The 19,680-nt window shown below is 36.5% G+C and overlaps 1 protein-coding gene across 1 annotated transcript in view; it reads left to right on the forward strand.

The window, feature by feature from the left end:
- The first annotated feature begins 12,135 nt into the window (after positions 1-12,135).
- The window catches only part of SLC38A11 (solute carrier family 38 member 11), a 71,293-nt gene continuing 63,748 nt past the window's right edge, over positions 12,136-19,680 (forward strand). Inside the window, exons 1-3 of the mRNA XM_043997707.1 lie at positions 12,136-12,255; positions 12,737-12,857; positions 14,336-14,410. Of these exons, the coding sequence (XP_043853642.1) occupies positions 12,217-12,255; positions 12,737-12,857; positions 14,336-14,410 (235 nt within the window). The 5' untranslated portion in view covers positions 12,136-12,216. The remainder of the gene's footprint in view (positions 12,256-12,736; positions 12,858-14,335; positions 14,411-19,680) is intronic.

A 19,680-nucleotide genomic window follows, 5' to 3' on the forward strand; every position in this document is an offset into this window, starting at 1 on the left:
CATCTGGGTCCAGTCGCAAGACACATATCAGGACAACTGGAGATGGCCCTGGATGTTTAAGACAACTGGGGTTAAGTGACTTGCCCAGGATCACACAGCTAGTAAGTGTCTGAGGTGAGATTTGAACTCAGGTCATCGCAACTTTAGGGCCCATGCTTCAGGGACACTGCGCCACCTAGCAGCCCCACACAAAAGTAAAGGAAAATCTAAAAAGAGAAAAGCAAAAGCAATAACATTAAAAGAAAATAAGCTCATTATCCAAGAAAAACATGCTGGCTTTATGAGTAGGATGAGTAGAGGTATCCCAAGGATCTCCCAGAAGAACATGATAAGAGGAAAAAAATTGATAATGCAGGATATAATACAAGAGAACTCCCCAGAAATTATGAAAGAAAAATTTAAAAATCATAAATTTCCTCCAGGAAAAAAAAAATCCAATACTGAAAACTCCGAAACACATGGTGGTTAAATTTAACAATTCAATTGAGAAACAAGTTCTGCAAGTGATCAAATACAAAGCAAAGCCAATTCAAATAATACAAGACTCTTCTACATGCAGTGGAAAATTCAGGAGGGAATGGAATAATGTGTTTTAAAGAGCAATGGAGGTCAGGATGCAGTCCAGGGTGACCTATCTTGCAAATCTGAGCTTAAAAACAAATGGAAAAGATGGATATTCAATATTAAAGAAGCCTTTGAAACATTCTTAGAAAGAACACCAGGCCTTTAGAGATTATTTGCTTTTCAAACACCCCAGGCAACAGAAATGCAAGAGGGATGAATAAATGGACAGCAACAGCAACAGAGTGACATAAAATCCTAGAATCTGCTGCTTATAAGAAACACATTTAAAAGCAAAAAGAAAATGTACAAAATGAAAACAAATTTACTATGCAACAAGTGAATCCAAGAAAGCAGAAGTTGAAATAATGCTATCTGACAAAATAAAAACATACAAAAGATTAAAAGGGACAAAAAGGGAAACTATATCATGCTGAAAAGAGCAAAAGACAACAAACAAATCAGTAATAAATGTATATGCCCCAAATACTGTAGGATACAAATTCATAAAAGAAAAATTAACTAAACTACAATAAGACTTAGACAGTAACAAAATAGTGATAGAATATTTAAATATCCCTCTCTTGGTTTTATAAAAGTCTAATAGAAAGATAAACAAAAGGGAAAATATGGAACTTAACAAATTGCTGTAGAAACTAGAGAGTTAGACTTACAGCATTTTCTAATTGGGATATCAAAAGACTGTGCATATTTCTCAGCACCACATGGAAAAACCTGTCATGTATTAAGGCACAGAGATAATGCAAACAAAGGTAAAAAGACAGAAAGAGTTAATATATCCTTTATAGAACAAAACACAGTAAAACCAGCAATTTGTTCAGGGACCACAAACAAAAGACATAGATCCCAAAGGAGACTTAACAATGAAAACCTAAATAATGAGTGGGTCAAAGAACAAATCATAGAAACAATTAATAACTATTTAAAATTAAATGATAATGATGAAACAACATACCATAATTTCTGGGATACTGCTGAAGTATCATATTCTTACAAATATGGATTAGCAAAATAGAAAAAAGAGGATTAATTAACTGAAAATGCATTTTAAAAACTAGAAAACTTACCAATAAACCTAAAACAAGCACAAAAGGGGAAATATTAAAATTAGAGGGAAAATGCATGAATTAGAAACAAAAATAGCCATAGAATTTATAAATAAAATTGAAAGCTGGTTCTTTGAAAAGACAAGTACAACTATAAAGAAGACAGCAGAAAGATGAACAAAATAACAAATGAGCAAAATGAAAAAAAAATTAAAATGATCACAACATATTCACAGTCATATGCTAATAAAACTGAAAACACAAAAGAAAAAGAGGAATGCCTTCTAAAACATAAAAGACAAAAATTATTAGAAGACCAAAGAACTATTTTAAATAACCCAATCTCAGAAAAGATATAATCTAGCTATAAAGGAACTACCAAAGGAAAAAATTTCTGGTTATTATGGATTCACAGGAAAATGTTATTAAACTTTTAAAAAACAGTACCCATACTTATGGGATTTGGCAGACACCCAGGAGTACCACCTGAGGATTGATTTAGAATTGTTTGAATTGGGTGAGACTGAAAAACTGACTAAGTACCTCTTAAGGATGATTGGATGGAGACCACATCTGGCTGGCCCTGAGTGGCCTGACATCAGCAAGAGACTACTCTCAACCCAATCAGCTTGAAGAACCTCCCCTTTTGAGGAGGGAAAACAGGACCTAGGAAGTGGAGGGCTCACTGGCTGAAGTGCTCTCTTTTCATGGAGGAACCAGTGTGGCAGCAAACCAGAGAAAAAGGAGGGTCCCCCTGGTTGTCCAAGACTTTTGGCATGGTGAGAGATTTTGCATGGGCTGCTAGGAAAGGAAGTTTGTTTTTTCCTCTCTGGCTATACCAAATAGATCCAAGCTAGGTTTTCCATGCTATAAGGAATCTGTTCTCATCTCTCTTTCTCTTCACTAACTTATAATATATTTTTATAAATCCTTAAAAGCCTAAACTCTTGCTGAACTTATCAGTGATTTTAGCCAGCTTCCCCCCTAAAACTGGGGAGGGGAAGATTAGAACCTACATTTAGATTTTACACAACACACTTAGAAATTATTCTCAAAAACTAAGAAAGCAAGCACTATGTCAGAAACCTTTTGTGAAATAAATATAGTCCTAATATCAAAAATGGGGAAAGTTCAAACACAAAAAGAAAACTATAGATCAATATCATTAATGAACATTTTTTTTAAAAATTTAAACAAAATTCTATCAGACTAGAGCATTTTTTTCAAGAATCTCACCCATTATTGACAAGTAGAATTTATATCAGTGACACAAGATCCTTAGAAAATAATCCATATAATTAATCATATTAAAAACCAAAACATCCAAAACCACACAAACATTTCAGAGTAAACTTTGACAAAGCATAATATTCTTTATGCTAAAAAAAAAAAAAAGACCCTACAAAGGATAGACCATAGAGGAACCTTTGTCATTAAAGCATCTAAAACCAAAATGCAAGAATCATATACACTGGGGATTCATTGGTCATTTTCCAATACATATAAGTGTGAAGCAAGGATGCCTACTCTACCAATATTATTTGATACAGTTCTAGAAATACTAATAGTAGCAATAAGAGAAGGAAATTAAAAGCATAAAAATAGGTAAAGAGTGGATAGAATTATCTCTCTTTGCTGATGACATGATGATTTATTTGGAAAATCCTAGGGGATCCTCAAAGATACTAATTAAGGCAATTAATAGCTTCAGCAAAATTGCAGGCTACAAAATAAATCCTCAAAAATCAACAGCATTTCTACAAACAGCATGACACAAGAAGCAATAATTAAAAAGGGAAATCTCACTCCAAATAACTACAGAATGTATAAAATATTTGGGGACCCAATTTACCAAAGCACATAAGAGACTTATAGAGATTCAATTACAAACTACTCATTAAAGAAATAAAAAAATAACTTAAATAGCTGAGGGAATATTCAGTGATCATGGCTAAGTCATGACAATATAATACAAATGACAATACTAGCAAAATTAATTTATACTTTCAATGATATGCCAATTGATTATTATGGTAATAATACTTTATAAAACTTGAGAAAATTATAACAAAATTCATTTGGAAAAACAAAAGATCTAGAATATCAAGGGAAATGATAAAGCAGGGATGAAGGGGAATAGTGCTTACAAACCTCAATCTAAATTACAAAGCAGAAATGATCAAGACCATCTGATATTAGTTTAAAAATAGAGACCTAGATCAATGGAACAGATGAGAAAAGGGAGCATTAGAAACAATAGAATTCAAAAACCTAGAATTTTATAAAATGGAAATATGCATTACCTAGGAAAAACACCTTATTTGATAAACTGCTGGGAAAACTGGAAAGCAATCTGGCATAAATTAGGTTTAGATCAACACCTTATACCATGTTCCACAATTCATTCTAAATGGATATGTGACCTTAATATTAAAGATCATGCTATTAAGAAATTAGAAGTGATATAGACCATATACCTCTCACAACTATGGGTAGGAGATCTGTTCTACATATGTACATTTTAGTTATATGTATGTATACAATATGTTGTATGTATTTATTATATTGTACATAATAAAAATCTATGTACTATATGTTTGGTATGTAGCATATTTAACATTAATCTTTACTCTCTATATACAATATATAATACATTATGTGTGTTTCTGTAACACAATATATTGCATATGTGTATTATAGGTACATATAGTCCAAATAGCATTAATAACATAGTATATATATAACATTATATATGTTGTATAAAGTATATGCATGTATAATATATATACATACATATACACTACTATTAACCATTCCTCAATAGATAGGTGATCAAATGATATGAACAGTTCTCAGAGGAAGAATTTAAGTATTCACACCCACATGAAAGAATGTTCCAAATCACTAGTAAGAGAAATGCAAATCAGAGCTATCCTAAGGTTTTCCCTCCTATCCTGGAAATTGGCAAAGATGACCCCAAATGACAATATTTAATATTGGAGGGGTTGTGGAATGATAGTCACACTAATCCATTGTTAGTAGGAATGATACAACTATTTGGGGAAGGAATTTGGAATTATGCAAATAAAGTGACTAAGATGTCCATACTCTTCAAACCAGAGAACCCATTATTGGGCTTATAGCTCCAGGAAGTCATTAATAAGAAGAAAGTCCCCATATATACCAAGACATTAATATCACCACTTTTTGTGATACTAAAGAATTAGAAACAAAGTAGATGCCCATTGACAGAAATGGCTAAAAAATGTGGTATATGAATGTAATGGATTATCACGGTACTGTAAGAAATTACGTATATGATAAATACAGAGAATGGAAAAATCTACATGAAAGGATACCAAGTGAAGTTAGAACCAAGAAAACAATATACACAATAACAGTAACAATGTAAATATAAAGAATGTAAAGGGGGCACTAGGTGTTGCAGTAGACAGAGCACCGGCCCCAGATTCAGGAGGACCTGAGTTCAAATCCAGCCTCAGACACTTGACACTTACTAGCTGTGTGACCCTGGGCAAGTCACTTAACCCCAATTGCCCCGCAAAACAAAACAAAACAAAAGAACATAAGGAACAACCACACACCAAATAATCAAAAATTAATGTAACAAAATTATAAATATCTGACATGACTTGAATGAAAAGAACTGACATCTTTAACCCACATCTTTTGTGGAGGTGGGAGGTCCACAGGTGTTATATGTTGTATGTTTTTAAACCTTTTCAATGTATTAGTGTTATATTGATTTTTTTTCCTCTAAAAATACTACTTGTTATATGGGATGGCTTTCTGGGAGGGGAAAAGGGAGAGATATTAAGGATAATTTTGATGATATAAGAAACAGAGCACATAAAAAAACTTTAATAAAAAAGAAATACAGTCCTTGTCCTCATAAAGCTTACATTCAAATGGAGAAAGAAACCACAAAAAGGAGCTGAAAAACAGGAGTTGGGGGGATGAAAGTGCCTATAAATGGTTTTATAGTCCAGAAACAAGAAAGGGCACCCCTATTCTTTCTTTTATCACTTAGGGAAATGAGCTGAAGGCTACCATCGTTTGCTAGTTCATCATGGTAACTTTAGCTAGAATATCCTTCCAGCTACCAAAAGCTTCTACAATCTAGCAATCATACTTTCATTTGTTCAACACTTTGTAGTTTTTTAAATTATCCTATTTTATCTTCACAAAACTTGAGAAATAGGAATGGCAGGTATTGTTATACTCAGCTTAAGGGGAGAAAACAGGTTTAGGGAAGTAACATGCCTCTAGTCACATCCTAGCAGGTAACAAACCTAGAGTAAAATTAGGAAGGATTACATAAGAGTCAGACAAACCATTAAATAGTTAAAGCATTAGTCCTTTACTGGACACATTTTAATTTGCACAAAAGAAGCCATAAGGCCCAGCAGATATTGAGGGGTAAGGGTGTGGGGAAATAGCAATAAGAGAAGAGAAATTTAGGTCTAAGAGTATCACTGGGTCTGGTTAATGGTGGTAGGGGGTGCAGCTAGGTGGTGCAGTGGACAGAGCACTGGCCCTGGATTCAGAAGGCCCTGAGTTCAAATCCAGCCTCAGACACTTGATACTTACTAGCTGTGTGACCCTGGGCAAGTCACTTAACCCCATTGCCCCATACAGAAAAAAGTTGATATGAAAAAAAAATGATGGTAGGGTCAGGGAGGGGATGGACTTACTGGGATTCAGGCATAATGATCTTCAGGGCAATTCCTTGCAAGTAAGTATTGTCTAATTAATTCATTTGTATTCCTAGTGCCTTAGAGAATAATGCCTGGCACATAGTAGGTACTTAATACTTGTTGACTGATTGAAGTCAAAGCAGGAGGTAAAATAAATTATGTTATATTAGAAAGAATGCTGGATCTAGAGTGAAAGAACAGTCCTGGATTCATTAACTCTATGACCTTGCACAAGTAACTTTCATCCTATGAGCCTCAATTTCCTCATGTGTAAAATTTGGGGATTGACCTAGATAATCTCTAAAGTTACTTCTAGCCCTACATCTAAGATCCTATGATCTATGTTCCTATGAAGAAGATGGGATGGGGCACAAGTGTCCCTGATTGTCCTGGGAGAGGCTAGACTTTGAACTTGACATGCCCAGGTTCCACCAAGCTTTCGCCATTCTTCATAGTCAATACAGAGAGTACCTGAGTCATTTATCTCTTCCATAGGAGCATAGCTTGAGAACCCAATCAAGAATCTTGTGGGGAAATGACAGGGGCTTACTTAGATGTCTCTGATTGGTTTGCCATCTCTGATGTCACAGACAGGGAGCTGCTGGCATTGGCCAGAAGAGCCCTGGCTAATGAATAGGGCATGGAACTTTCCAGTATGGAAGTTTCTAAATATAGAAGATTCTAGAAAAAAGATTCTAGAGCAGAGACAGCCTACCTCAAGTAAGCGTTATGGATCTCAGAAAGTCCCCCCAAACTAGGGAGGTTTGGGAACCACCAATCACAGTATGTAAAGTGCTTTGCAACCTTTAAGGGGGCTACATAAATGCCATTTTTTTCATATTTTACCCTGGAAGTGAATAGAGTTTTATAACTGGAAAACATTAGAAGTCACCTGATCTATTATTTTCATTTTCCAGGTGAGGAAAGTGTACATCAAAGAAATTTAGTCAAACCCAAGATCACACAATTTGTTTAGTGAGTGGTAGATTCAGAACCACAACTCAGATTTCCTGATTCCTAGACCTTCAAGTGCCACCTTAAGTACAATAATTTTTTTTTTCTTTCCCAGTAAAGAATTATAGAAATGTCAGCAATTGTTATTATTATTATCCCACCACATTTATAGCTAGTCCCTCCTCTGAATTCCTACAGCAATGATTGTATATGCCATACTTTTGGCACTTACTAGATGGTGAATGATATTTGTCTTTTTCTGTATATATAGTATAGTAGTAGTAATAGTAGTAGTAGTAGTAGTAGTAATAGTAGTAGTAGGCCTCCATCAGTCGCAGACGACCATGGATCAGCACCTTGAAGAACCACAGGCCACAGTGTGACTGTGCTGGAGTATCCTCTCCAGGGTGCTGGCCTGGGCGGATCAATATGGAAAACAAGCTGTTGCCCATGCAGCAGGTTTTCCCTCTTCTCGACATTGGTGGATCCAAAGGAGAGGCAGAGCCAGTACAGTTTGGCACCAGTGCTGCCGCAGGAGTTGCCAGAGGGATGTGATGTCCAACATCCACCTGCCTAAGGGACTCCGACTCCTGATTTTTCCTCGGGGTTAACTCCTGAAGCCTTTCCCATATATGGATATAGCCGCAAGGCAGCGGAGGTTTAAAATCAGGGTTCCTTCCCCTAGGCGAGTTGCCTTGGCATGACGAGCCCCACCTGCCTGAAATATATAGTATACACAATATGTATCCTATGCATAATACAGCTCTAGACACAATGGGGACTCTTAATGAATGTGTGTTGCTGTTGATGCAGATAGAAAAGAGAGATGCACTAAGACATCTGGAATCCCACATATTACTCTCCTAGTCTGAATTAATTAGCCTTCTGGCCTGTGATAAGACTGGAGATCTGTTCTGTCATCCTTCTCTCTTCTGGTCATACATCTGGCCATCAGTGGACAGGCCTCTGGCAAGGTGAGTAGAAAGCTTTTCATATTTGAAGTTCTTTGCTTCATCTAATTATTAATATTTTATTAATTATTTCTAATCAACTACTTATGAGACAGATTAAAATCATTATCCCTTTATCAAGACCCTCTATCCAATCACCATCTATATTCAACTTACACTTAACTTCAATACTCTTCTGTTAGCTCATTACTATCTAGATCACCTTTATTTTTAAAAAAAACAAGCATTTATTAAGCACCTACTATGTGCCGTGTACTGTGCTAAGCACTTTACAAATATTACCTCATTTGATCCTCACAACAATCTTGGAAGGGGGAAGGTGCTATTCTTTTCTTCATTTTATAGCTAAGGAAACTGAGACAGAAGTTAAACGACTTGCACAGAGACACACAGCAAGTGGTATCTGAGTCCACATTTGAACTCAAGTCTTTCTGATGCCACTTCCATGATTTCTATCCATTTTTGCCACTTAGCTTTTTACTTTTCTCTTCTTTTTTTCAGCCTCTATATTCCTTTCTCCCAAGTTCAACTATACCACACATGATATATGTAATTACTTTCTGTTGTACATGAGTAAATTAAAGGAAGCACAGAAAAGAGACACCCCCCAAAAAAGATTTTTTAAAAAAATTGGCTCCATAGAAAAAGGAACATTGGAATCACAGGCTTTGTCATTGTGCTATCTGTAATTTGAGTACTAAAGAGCATTTGACTTTGAATCAGAGGACCTAAGTTCCAGATCTGACACTTTCTAGCTGTGTGATTTTGGGAAAGTCACTTAATTTATTTCCATTTGCTAATCTGTAAAATGGAAATATTAATTTTATCTCTAATTGTTATTAGTACCTACCTCAAGGGTTTATACACTTAAAGTTCTATATAAATATAAGTTTTTGAAAGATTAAAGATTACTATGTAGGTAAAAGTAAACATGGGTCCTCCATTTTTTTTAAAGGCCTTTTTTTCTATATTACCTCCAACCCCTAAATCTAACAGAACATTAACCTCACCCATTTGAGGCTTGAAGTAATGTGATTCTCTCCAGAGTCTACTGAAATTAGACAGGACTAAGATTAACCAAAAAGGAGAATTTTCTTATGTTAACATTTGTGAAACATTGGAAACTTATTGACCACCTGACTATGTGGAATGTATTTCACCTCTGTAAACCTTCCTGTTCATGGTATTTTTCTCCAACAAAAATCATGTCCTTCTGTGGCTCTTCTTTATGATGAACAACTTGAATTCTAGAATAATCAAATTAACCCTAATATTGAGTGAATGTTCATTCTCTTAGTGTGGGTATAGTCCCAGAAGTCACCAACCTGTATGAATATGTCACAGAAGGCAATATTATATGTGGGCAATTTTAAGTAGATAAAACCTCAAGGAGATTAAGGTAAAGAATAAACAGTTTTATCTCCTTTATATTTCCATAGTTTCTTAAAAATTCTGCAGCCCTGGCCTCTCTTCAGAACCAAAACTTGTACCAATTCTATATGTGCATATGACTTAGTGCATCCTCTTAAGCCTCAAGCTTTCTGTAAATTGGTACAGTCTATAAGTCTCAACCAGCCTATTTGATAACATCGTTAAAGTCCAATCAACATTAATAGAATATTTATTTCATTGTACTTTTACACTTTCCCCTATGTGGTGCAGTGGATAGAGCACTGGCTCTGAAGTTGGGAAAACCTTGAGTTCACATCTCACCTCAGACACTTTACTAGCTGTGTGACCCTGGGCAAGTCACTTAATCCAATTGTCTTAAACATCTGGGACCTTCTCCGTGTGTGTGTGCTGTGTGTGTGTGTGTGTGTGTGTGTGGTGTATAATCTGTCTCTCTCTCTCTCTCTCTCTCTCTCTCTCTCTCTCTCTCTCTCTCTCTCTCGATAATATATTTATATATAGCCACTGACTCAGATGGCTCTGGAGTAGAGAGTGGAAGTTGGTGACTTTGCACAGTCCTCCCTTACTTAATCTAATTCGTGCAAGTCATGACATCACCCTGATGTCATGGTCCTCTTTGAGAATAAAGAACAAACAACAATAAATACTGCCCATATTCAGGTCTATCAGCAAGACTGGCCCTTTTTCTAAAATTATCTTTCTACTCCCTCTTTGAATCCCAGGTTGAAATGCCTGAATGACACTAGCTAGTAGCTCATTTTTGGTATACTCATCACTCAGGGCGGATAAGCATGTCAGAGCTTAAAGGTAGGAGGGTACCTTAGTTAAAAGCTAGTCCAGCTCCCTAGGTGACATCTAGGTGGCTCACTGGATAGAGCTTTAGGCCATGAAGCCAAGAAGACTCTTCTTCATAAGTTCAAATCTGACCTCAGACACTTAGTATTTGAACCTAGGCAAGTCATTTAGCAAAGTTTACTCAGTTCCTCATCTGCAAAACGAGCTAGAAAAGGAAATGGCAAACCTCTCCAGTATCTTCGCCAAGAAAATCCCACATAGGGTCATGAAGAGTCAGACATGACTAAACAACATAAAACCAACATAAACATTAAAAGACCTAGAAAGTTTAATAGCTCATTTTATATAATGCTTTATGGTTTGTAAAGTGGCTTGCATACGTTATCTAATTTGATCCTCTAATCAACTTTTGAAGTAAACATTATTATTATTCTCCCCTTATTTTACAGATATAGAAACTGAGGACCTGAGAGTTTAATTACTGATTTTTATATAAAGCTTTGATGTCATACATTATCTAATTTGAATCTTACAACAAACTTTTGTGCTAGGTACATTATTATCCCCAATTTACCAATGAAGAAACTGAGTGACAAAGAGGTTAAATGACTTAATTAGAGTCATAAAGCTAGTGTTTAAGGCAGATGTGAACCAAGGTCTTCTTGACTTTAAGTCCAGTGCTCTATCCACTATGCCCACACTGACTCTAAGTGCCCAAGGGTCATTCAGGGAGTTAAACAGATATATTAGGTTAAAACTCAAGTATTTTAACTTCCAAATCCAGTACTCTTTCTACTATACTGAATGTTATTTGGAAGCAACTAGGGACTTGGAGACGGGAGATTTGGGTGCAGATCCCCACTCTGTCATTCTGTCCTTCAGTTTCTTTATCTGTAAATACAGGTAATAAATACTTTCCATTACTTCCCTCTCAATATTATTGTGAAGAAAATGCTTTGCAAACTTTCCAGGGCCAAATCATCCAAAACTATTGTTTACATACTTGCAGGAAGCTTCCTAAGCCCCTCATCTATAATCCCCAATTTTCCAAGTACAAATTTACAAACTTTGTCGCTGTGTGCTCCTCATGTTAGGCAGAAAGGAGAAAGGGAAAGCGCAAAGGTGTTTGGGTTGGAAGGATGATGGGCACAAAGGACGAAGCAGGAGGAATAACGTGAAGCTTCCCGTAGCTCCTCTGCTTTCCTACCTGGTAATCGGCAAGAAAGGGACCAGAAGAGGAGTTGACTCTTATCAGCCCATCACTTTCTGCTTGTAGAGAGAAGTCAGACAGCAGGGAAACAGCAGAACAAGCTGTTCCTTGCCACTGAAAGCCTTGGGGCAAGAATAACTCTCTCTTATTGAGGAAATAGGGGCTGTCCTGGAGATAGAAACACCCTGTATCCTCTCCAAGAGGAGGAACACAGCAGGAAAGGCGTTTGACTAAGAAACCCTCCCCCGGGATTGCTGAGCTCCAGCCGGGCAAAGAGAAGCTGCTTGCCCTCAGCAGCCAGGCTCAGGGAGCGCGCTGTGCCAGGGGGCCCCAGTGAGGTGAATGGAATAGTTTTCCCCCGGGGTTTGCGCGCTTGGGGTGCCCTACAGTTTGGGAAGCTGCCGCGTGGGATGGGGGAGTGGCTGCCAGAGGAGGCGGCTGCAGGCTCTGGAGCAAAAGCATACCCTGGGCTCCAAGAATTTGACCTATGTGCCTCCCTCTCCAGACTGAACCTGGTCTCCTCTGCATCAATGGGCTACCAGGGACAGCGGCCTTACAGCTCACCAAAGGTAACCCGGGACCATGGGCGGGACACTGGTGGGCTGGGCAGCGAAGGCAATGGTCCTGGAAAACTTAATCCACCTGCAGAGGACCAGAAACTCCTCTAGGTTCTCTGCTTAGAACTCTTTCAAGGAACTCCATTTCCCAAGAAAAGTTTTGTTTCATGCTTATCTTCCTCCCGACAGACTTTCTAAAAGAAAAAATGTCGCTTGTGGCTTGATATAGCCACATTTATTGCTTCAGTCCATTTGCATTGGGGCTGTTTAACCAGGTGCCATCCCTGTTTTTGTGGGACACTGTGTAAATAGTCAATTTCAGGAGTGGGAGTGGGGAGTGATATTTGCAAAGTATCCTTCAGCTATAGTTATTATTACTATTACCATCATCACATTTCTTTTATTGCCTGTGTTCATCATTGATAATCTTATCCGACACCTCCCCCCACCCTTTGCTTTACACCAATATTGTAATATTGTCTTTTTGGACTAGAGAGATCTAGATGACAAGAAAGCTCTGGGTTCTGAACATAAACAAAAAGAAAAGGGAAATTGTCGGCAGTCTTCTGCTATTTTTAATGTTGTCAACTCAATCATAGGATCAGGAATAATAGGTAAGTATGTTAAATTCTAATCTAGCCCTAAGCAAATAGTCATACTTTAAAAGAGAATATTATTTTGAATCTATCATTCTAATATAATGCACTATTTTTATTTAAATGAAGAAATTAGACATTTTCTTTCTTGAATTTTTTTTTCAAATAACTGAATGAATAGCTGTCTTTCATTTCTGGCAAAGTAAGATGAATTCCCTGTTGATGTTGTAACCACTAGTGGTTAGTATTCTCTCATGGAATACAATAAGATGGTAACTCATAGGACCATTAGGTCCTGACCCTGTTTTGCAGGATTTTGAACAGTAAACTCTGCAATCAAGTTATGCTTTTTCCTCATTCTGCATTTAGCAGCCACTTCTCTTGTTATCTTTCCAAGAACCTCTATAAGGTTGAAAAATCTCCAGAAATTATGATGTCACAAAGTAAATACTGTCATTTCAAAATTAAATATTTATGGGGAAATGAAAAAAGCAATATTTTAGCATTTTTAGAGATATAAAATTACTATTTGTTAGAAACATAAATTTATTCAGATCATGCTTTGCCTCCCCCATGAATGTTTTTTTTTACTGTTTTAAGCTTTGTTACAAATGAAACTTCAATCTGCCTAAGTTTAAAGAATTTATTATTCCTTTTTTTCTCAGAAAATGATAAATAAAAGCGTTTCATGAACTGAATAGATTTTTATTCTTATTTTAAAGTAAAGGTCATTGTGTTTTCTGAATTTAATGTCTTTTACAGTTTGGGAAAGCATGCATCTCAGAAAAGTAGAGAAAAGAAAAAGCACTGACTGAATACAGCTTTTGTTAGATGGAAAACTATCTAGTCAGTCATTTCCTGCAATTTTGCTTTTTCTTATACTTTTTAATCATCTTCATATACTTCTGAAAATGAAAAGTTTACTGGGATCATTGGATCCTACAGATAGAGCATAGACTGAGAGCTGGAAGAGACCTTAAGGGTTATCAAGTCCAAGTTGCTCATTTTGCAGATGAGAAAACTGAGCTTTGAGGGCTTAAGGGACTTGCAAATTCACACAGGATTTGAGCTCAGGTCCTTTGACTCCAAAATCCAAAATTCTTTCCATTACACCAGACTGACTAGAATTTTATGCTTTTACATATTAACTTATTTCTTTATTTGATTACATTTCCAAATCTATAATGCATTTTCTACTTACTATCTTAGGTTTCCATTTCACCTGTAGTCAAAGTAACCATTATTTCGTGAATATTCAGCATCTCCTTTTATTTGATGCTTTCTTGGTAAGATGAATTGTTCACTTTTCGGTATGTTTAGTATTTTGTTCTACTTCTAGACTCAATATGTAAATTAACATTTAGTCAGATGTTTGTAGTATATGAAGATACAATGACACCATTGAAACCTAAAATATAAAATTAGCATAAATACCAGAATATGAAAGGGCTTCTGCATGTTTAATCAGTGGGGGTATTTGTTTTCTTTTTCCCCAGGGTTACCTTACTCAATGCAGCAAGCTGGTCTTCCTTTAGGGATACTGCTTTTATTGTGGGTCGCTTTTGTGACAGGTAGAGTACTCTATAACTGATTATCTTTTCATAGTCATCATTACTATTTCAATAGTTTAGAGAATATCTGCATTTGGATTTGGGGGGATTATCAGTGGATTCATAGAATTATATCAGCAGTGTCTAAGGACATTTACCTGCGTTATTAATCTTAAGGCCTGATTATTAGCAGAGCATTATATTGACCATATTTCAAACCCTCTCATGTTTCTGATTCATTATGTGAGGAAAGTGGCAGGTCTATTTTTTTGAGGTTTGGTTAAAGCATGAAGGCTAGATACTGGAAGTGTACATTGGTTTCCTTCACAAAATCATTAACAGGATATAATGCGTTCAAAATTAATGGTCCTGACCACCATCTGTGCAGGAGTCACTGAAAACACAGATGTTTAATTATTAGTTTAGGGTCCCCCCCACAATGTACATGCTGTCCATGAACCTGTCCTGAAGTTCAGCAATTCAGAACTCCTTGATCATTTCTGTTTCCTCTCTCCTTTTTCCTTAAATCACTTTCATCTATTATCCTTTTTCCCAATTACTAGAAAGAGTTCCTCAGATCTTTCCAAACTTAACTTTACAACTCACTCTCATGTCTTCTTTCAAATGTGTACAGTTTGACCTAATCCTCTTCCTTTTGCTGGGGGAGGAGCAAATGGAACATGAGGTGAAGATTAAGTTGAGGATAGGATTAGGGGGAGAAAGAAAGAAACCTCTTAACAGCCAGCAATACCCCTGCAAGACCTCCCCAACCCAGTTTATCACGCTTCTTCAATTCTTGCTTTGTAGCCCAATTTAATTTGTGTGAGATCCAGAACTTGGTGTTCATTGGGTTTAATCTTAAAAGCTTAACTGAAATGCTGAATGTATTTAGTCTTTCCCATCCAATTTCCTAGGGAGTTTCCTCTAGTGATTTTTAATTTCCGGCTTCCCAGTACATTTGTGCTATCAAGTAATTAATTTCTTCCCAGGTATATTTACTTATGGCTTATTTGAGGACATTGAAACATTGTGTGCATAACAAACACACAGAAGCCTAGCAAAGTTCAGATTGTTCATAAATTCAGTTCTGTTCATTTGCTTTTTAGCAGAGACAGAATTGCCTCCTAAAGTGAACTAAACCAATATAACAAAGTCTTAGTTCAAACTATTGACAACTCCACTGAGATGCTCTACATATTTTTTACAGTAATAACCAAAGGAAAGAAAGCTCTAAACAACATCTACCCATTGTTCCTATTTCTGCCATTTGGGAGTAAGCAAAACAATCCAGCCCTCTTCCATATGACTGTTTCTTAGATATGTTTCATCATCTCCTAAATTTCTTCTTTGTCCAAGCATTCCCAATTCCTGCGATTGATTCTTATATATCACAGTTTCCAGTCTTCAAACATCTTCATAACTTACCTCTGGATATTTCCTGCTTAACAATTCCTTCTTAAAATGATTAACCACGATATATTAAATATAGTATGAGCAAGGTGAAATACAGGGGGCCTATCAACTTACTTTTCTGGACAACAAATTCTACAACTACATCCCAATATCACTGATTTTTAAAATGTTCGATCACATTATTAACATATTTAATATGCAGTCCACTGAGAACTCTTTAATAGCTTCTATTTATTAGCACTTTAAGATCTGCCAAGCATTTTACAAATAGGACAGCCTTTTATCCTTACAACAGCCCTAATAAGTAGGTGACATTATTATCTCCATTTTGAAGATGAGGAAATGGAGGCAGATATTAAGTGACTTTATCAGGGTCACATAGGTTGGATTTGAACTCAGGTCTTCCTAACTCCAGACTCTGTGCTCTATCCATTGCACCACCTACTGGATTTGTGTAGCTGATTTTAAAAAAAAACCCTCAAATCTAACACTTTTCTTTTGGTACTATTAAATATCATCTTAAGGGTTCAAACCATCAGACTAGCCATTGAGATATTTTTGGATCTCAATCCTGTTATATTATGTTATATTAGTCATACCTCTCAGCTTCATATCACCCAAATGTTTAATAAGCACAGCATCTATGCCTCTATCCAAGTGACTGATATGAATGTTAAACAATATACTATCAAAAATAGCGTCTTGTGGCATGCACTAAGAAAATCCCTTCCAGGTTCATATCAATCCAGTGGTCATCATTGTCTTTGTCTAGTCATTAATTAGTTTTAAATCCACTTAAATGTATTATCATCCAATCCATGTAATTTCATCATGTATATATAAAGATATCATAACAGACATAAATTATTTACTGACTGAAATCCAAATGTACTAGAATATGTGATTAGTTTACTATGACATTGACAAACTTATGCCAACACATATTAATTAATGCTTCTATTTCTAAATGTTACCAAATTATTGCTTCTGATATCCTAATTTTTTTCCAGGAACCTCAAGCCTCACTGATCCATACTTTGAAGGAAACACCACAGATTCTTTTCATGACCTAGCATTCATTTGGTACTAATCAAATGGCCTTAAATCATTGAGGGTAGTTAAGAATCTTTCACCATATCCTTGTTTAACTTAGACTTCTGTTCGTTGTTCACTACTTTTGTTTGTATTTCAAAAACTGAAGAGCATCTTTCTTGGTAGAGAGAACAGAATTAAAAATAGAAGTGAAGTACTGTCATGAATTAAAATTAACAATAGGGGAAGTAAGGCAATTCCCTCAGCAAGATAACATTTATTAACAGGGCATGCTGCCTGTCAATAAAGGGATTAGTGTCTTCCCTCCATTTGTGCCAAAGACCCTGAAGTCAAAGGATCATTCTCCTTTTATAGGTTTTGGGGAATAAAGAAAAAAAGAAAAGTACAAAGTAAATAACACCATGGTATTGGGGATATGATTGGTTACAAAGCTGAGGCAGAGGGAACAATATGATTGGTTGGAAGTTTAGTAGATTCTTCTCTCATGAGACTAAAAAGTATTCATTATTGGAGCCCAGGTGCAAAGTCAAAAGATAATAGACTAGCCCTTTTTGAACAGCAAACCAGACATCCCTGGAAGATGGCTTGGTAATGTAAAGGTACATGCATCCCTCAAGGTCAGCTAAATTCCTTGTGTCAAGAATAGATCAGTGGGGCAGCTAGGTGGCACAGTGGATGAAGCACTTGCCCTGGATTCAGAAGGACCGAGGTTCAAACCCAGCCTCAGACACTTGACACTAACTAGCTGTGTGACCCTGGGCAAGTCACTTAACCTTCATTGCCCTGCAAAATAAATAAATAAATAAATAAATAAAAATAAAATAGATCAGTGATTAGCAGGATAGCTGGATTGTAAAATTTAACCCATTACAGACTGGCTAAATTCTGAACCACTTTCAGAGACAAAGAACTATGACTTAAGCAGATATAGGATAAAAACAATTCATTGTAAATAGAATTAATAAGAAAATAATACTGGATCAATCTTAATCTCAGTATCTTCTCTCCATCATACATTATCATTGTTCCATTAACTAAAACTATTAACCTTTCTTAGATTTTTCTTCTGTGTCTAATATAGCTTTAAAAATTCTTTGGTTGTCCTTAGCATTCACTCAAGGTCTCAAGTTGTTCTGGAATTTAGCATTCCTAACAGTCTTAAAGGATCAAGCTACTCTTTGTAGTCAAACTCAATTACTTGTCTTTGTTTCCAATTTCTGTACATGTCTTAAAAAAAACAGAGACACAGGGGGCAGCTAGGTGGCGAAGTGGATAAAGCACTGGCCCTGGATTCAGGAGGACCTGAGTTCAAATCCGACCTCAGACACTTGACACTTACTAGCTGTGTGACCCTGGGCAAGTCACTTAACCCCCATTGGCCCACCAAAAAAACAAAAACAAAACAACAGGTGCTCAGTGAGGTCCCTGAGTAGCCAGACCAATCTCTTTAGAAAGGTGTCCCCTTTTCTTCATCATTAGAATTATGTGAGGAAAAAAGTATTTGGATCTGTATTTGAGAGTCTAACAACCCCTTCAAGGCAATATTATCTGCAGTAGAAGGATTCCACCTTCTGTCATAAGATGCTACCCTTCCTTTCTGAATTATTTGAAACCCATTCTCCAAAAGTCCTGATTTCTTTTCAGATTATGCCCAGCCTTCTCTCCCTTACGTTTCCCATCCCCTACATCTATTACTGGTGTGACCTTGGGCAAGTCACTTAACCTCACTGGGTCTCTGTTTCCTCAGCTGTAAAATGAGAAAGTTGGACTAGATATCCCCTTAAATTCCATTCAGCTTTAAGTCCCTGAACCTATGATCCTATCATGAACTCTGTTATAGATAAGCTACTTCCTCCCCAAATTCTAATCATACCACTTTGGAGACATCATCAACACTCACTCCCTTGTTGCTTTCTCTACCTCTTTAAGCTTGAAATGACCATTAAAGCAAGTCACAAATTTCTTAGCAGCTGGGCTTTTAGAAAAGAAGACTTTCTATATGCTCTGGCTTGAAGTTCCTCACCATTACTATATTATGCCTCTATTGCAGGATTTTGGCTTATTTTTGAAACTCACTATCCAATTTCCACTTTTGGCTGGGGGATTTATAACATAAAAGCACCCTATTATTGCTTGTGTTTCTCCCTGCATTTCTCTTTTTTTTTTTTTAGTGAGGCAATTGGGGTTAAGTGACTTGCCCAGGGTCACACAGCTAGTAAGTGTTAAGTGTCTCAGGCTGGATTTGAACTCAGGTACTCCTGACTCCAGGGCCGGTGCTCTATCCACTGCACCATCTAGCTGCCCCTCCCTGCATTTCTCTTCACTCAAATGTTTTTCATCATGTTCCACTTATCTGGTCCTTAGCTTTCCACACTGTATTATATTTCTTGTCATACAGTGCTACTCTATAGTGAAGAAATGCTACTTTCCTAAATAAAGTTCTTAAAGACTAGTCTGCAAAGTGAGGGATAAAAGTATATCTCCTCTCTTTTAACTACACATTCTAATTTGGCTGATGGTTTACTTCCAGCCTTGGTAGGTCTATTTTAAGCCTTTAATGAGGCACGTTTGGCCAGACAAGTGGTTTGTCTCTGCCCTGTTCCTCTGTTCATGAGATATTATAGGCTTTATCTGAGGGTAAAAATGGACAGTGATAATTTTTTCCATCATTCAATTAAATTATTTGAATATTTGCACTTGTTTGCATCAAAAACTGTCTATAACCTTAATGCATATGTGATGATTGAAGTAGCCATTTCCTGGGGGCAGCTAGATGGCACAGTGGTTAAAGCACCGGCCCTGGATTCAGGAGTACCTGAGTTCAA

This window comes from Dromiciops gliroides, chromosome 3, assembly GCF_019393635.1.
Source record: "Dromiciops gliroides isolate mDroGli1 chromosome 3, mDroGli1.pri, whole genome shotgun sequence".
NCBI classification, from domain to species: Eukaryota; Metazoa; Chordata; class Mammalia; order Microbiotheria; family Microbiotheriidae; genus Dromiciops; species Dromiciops gliroides.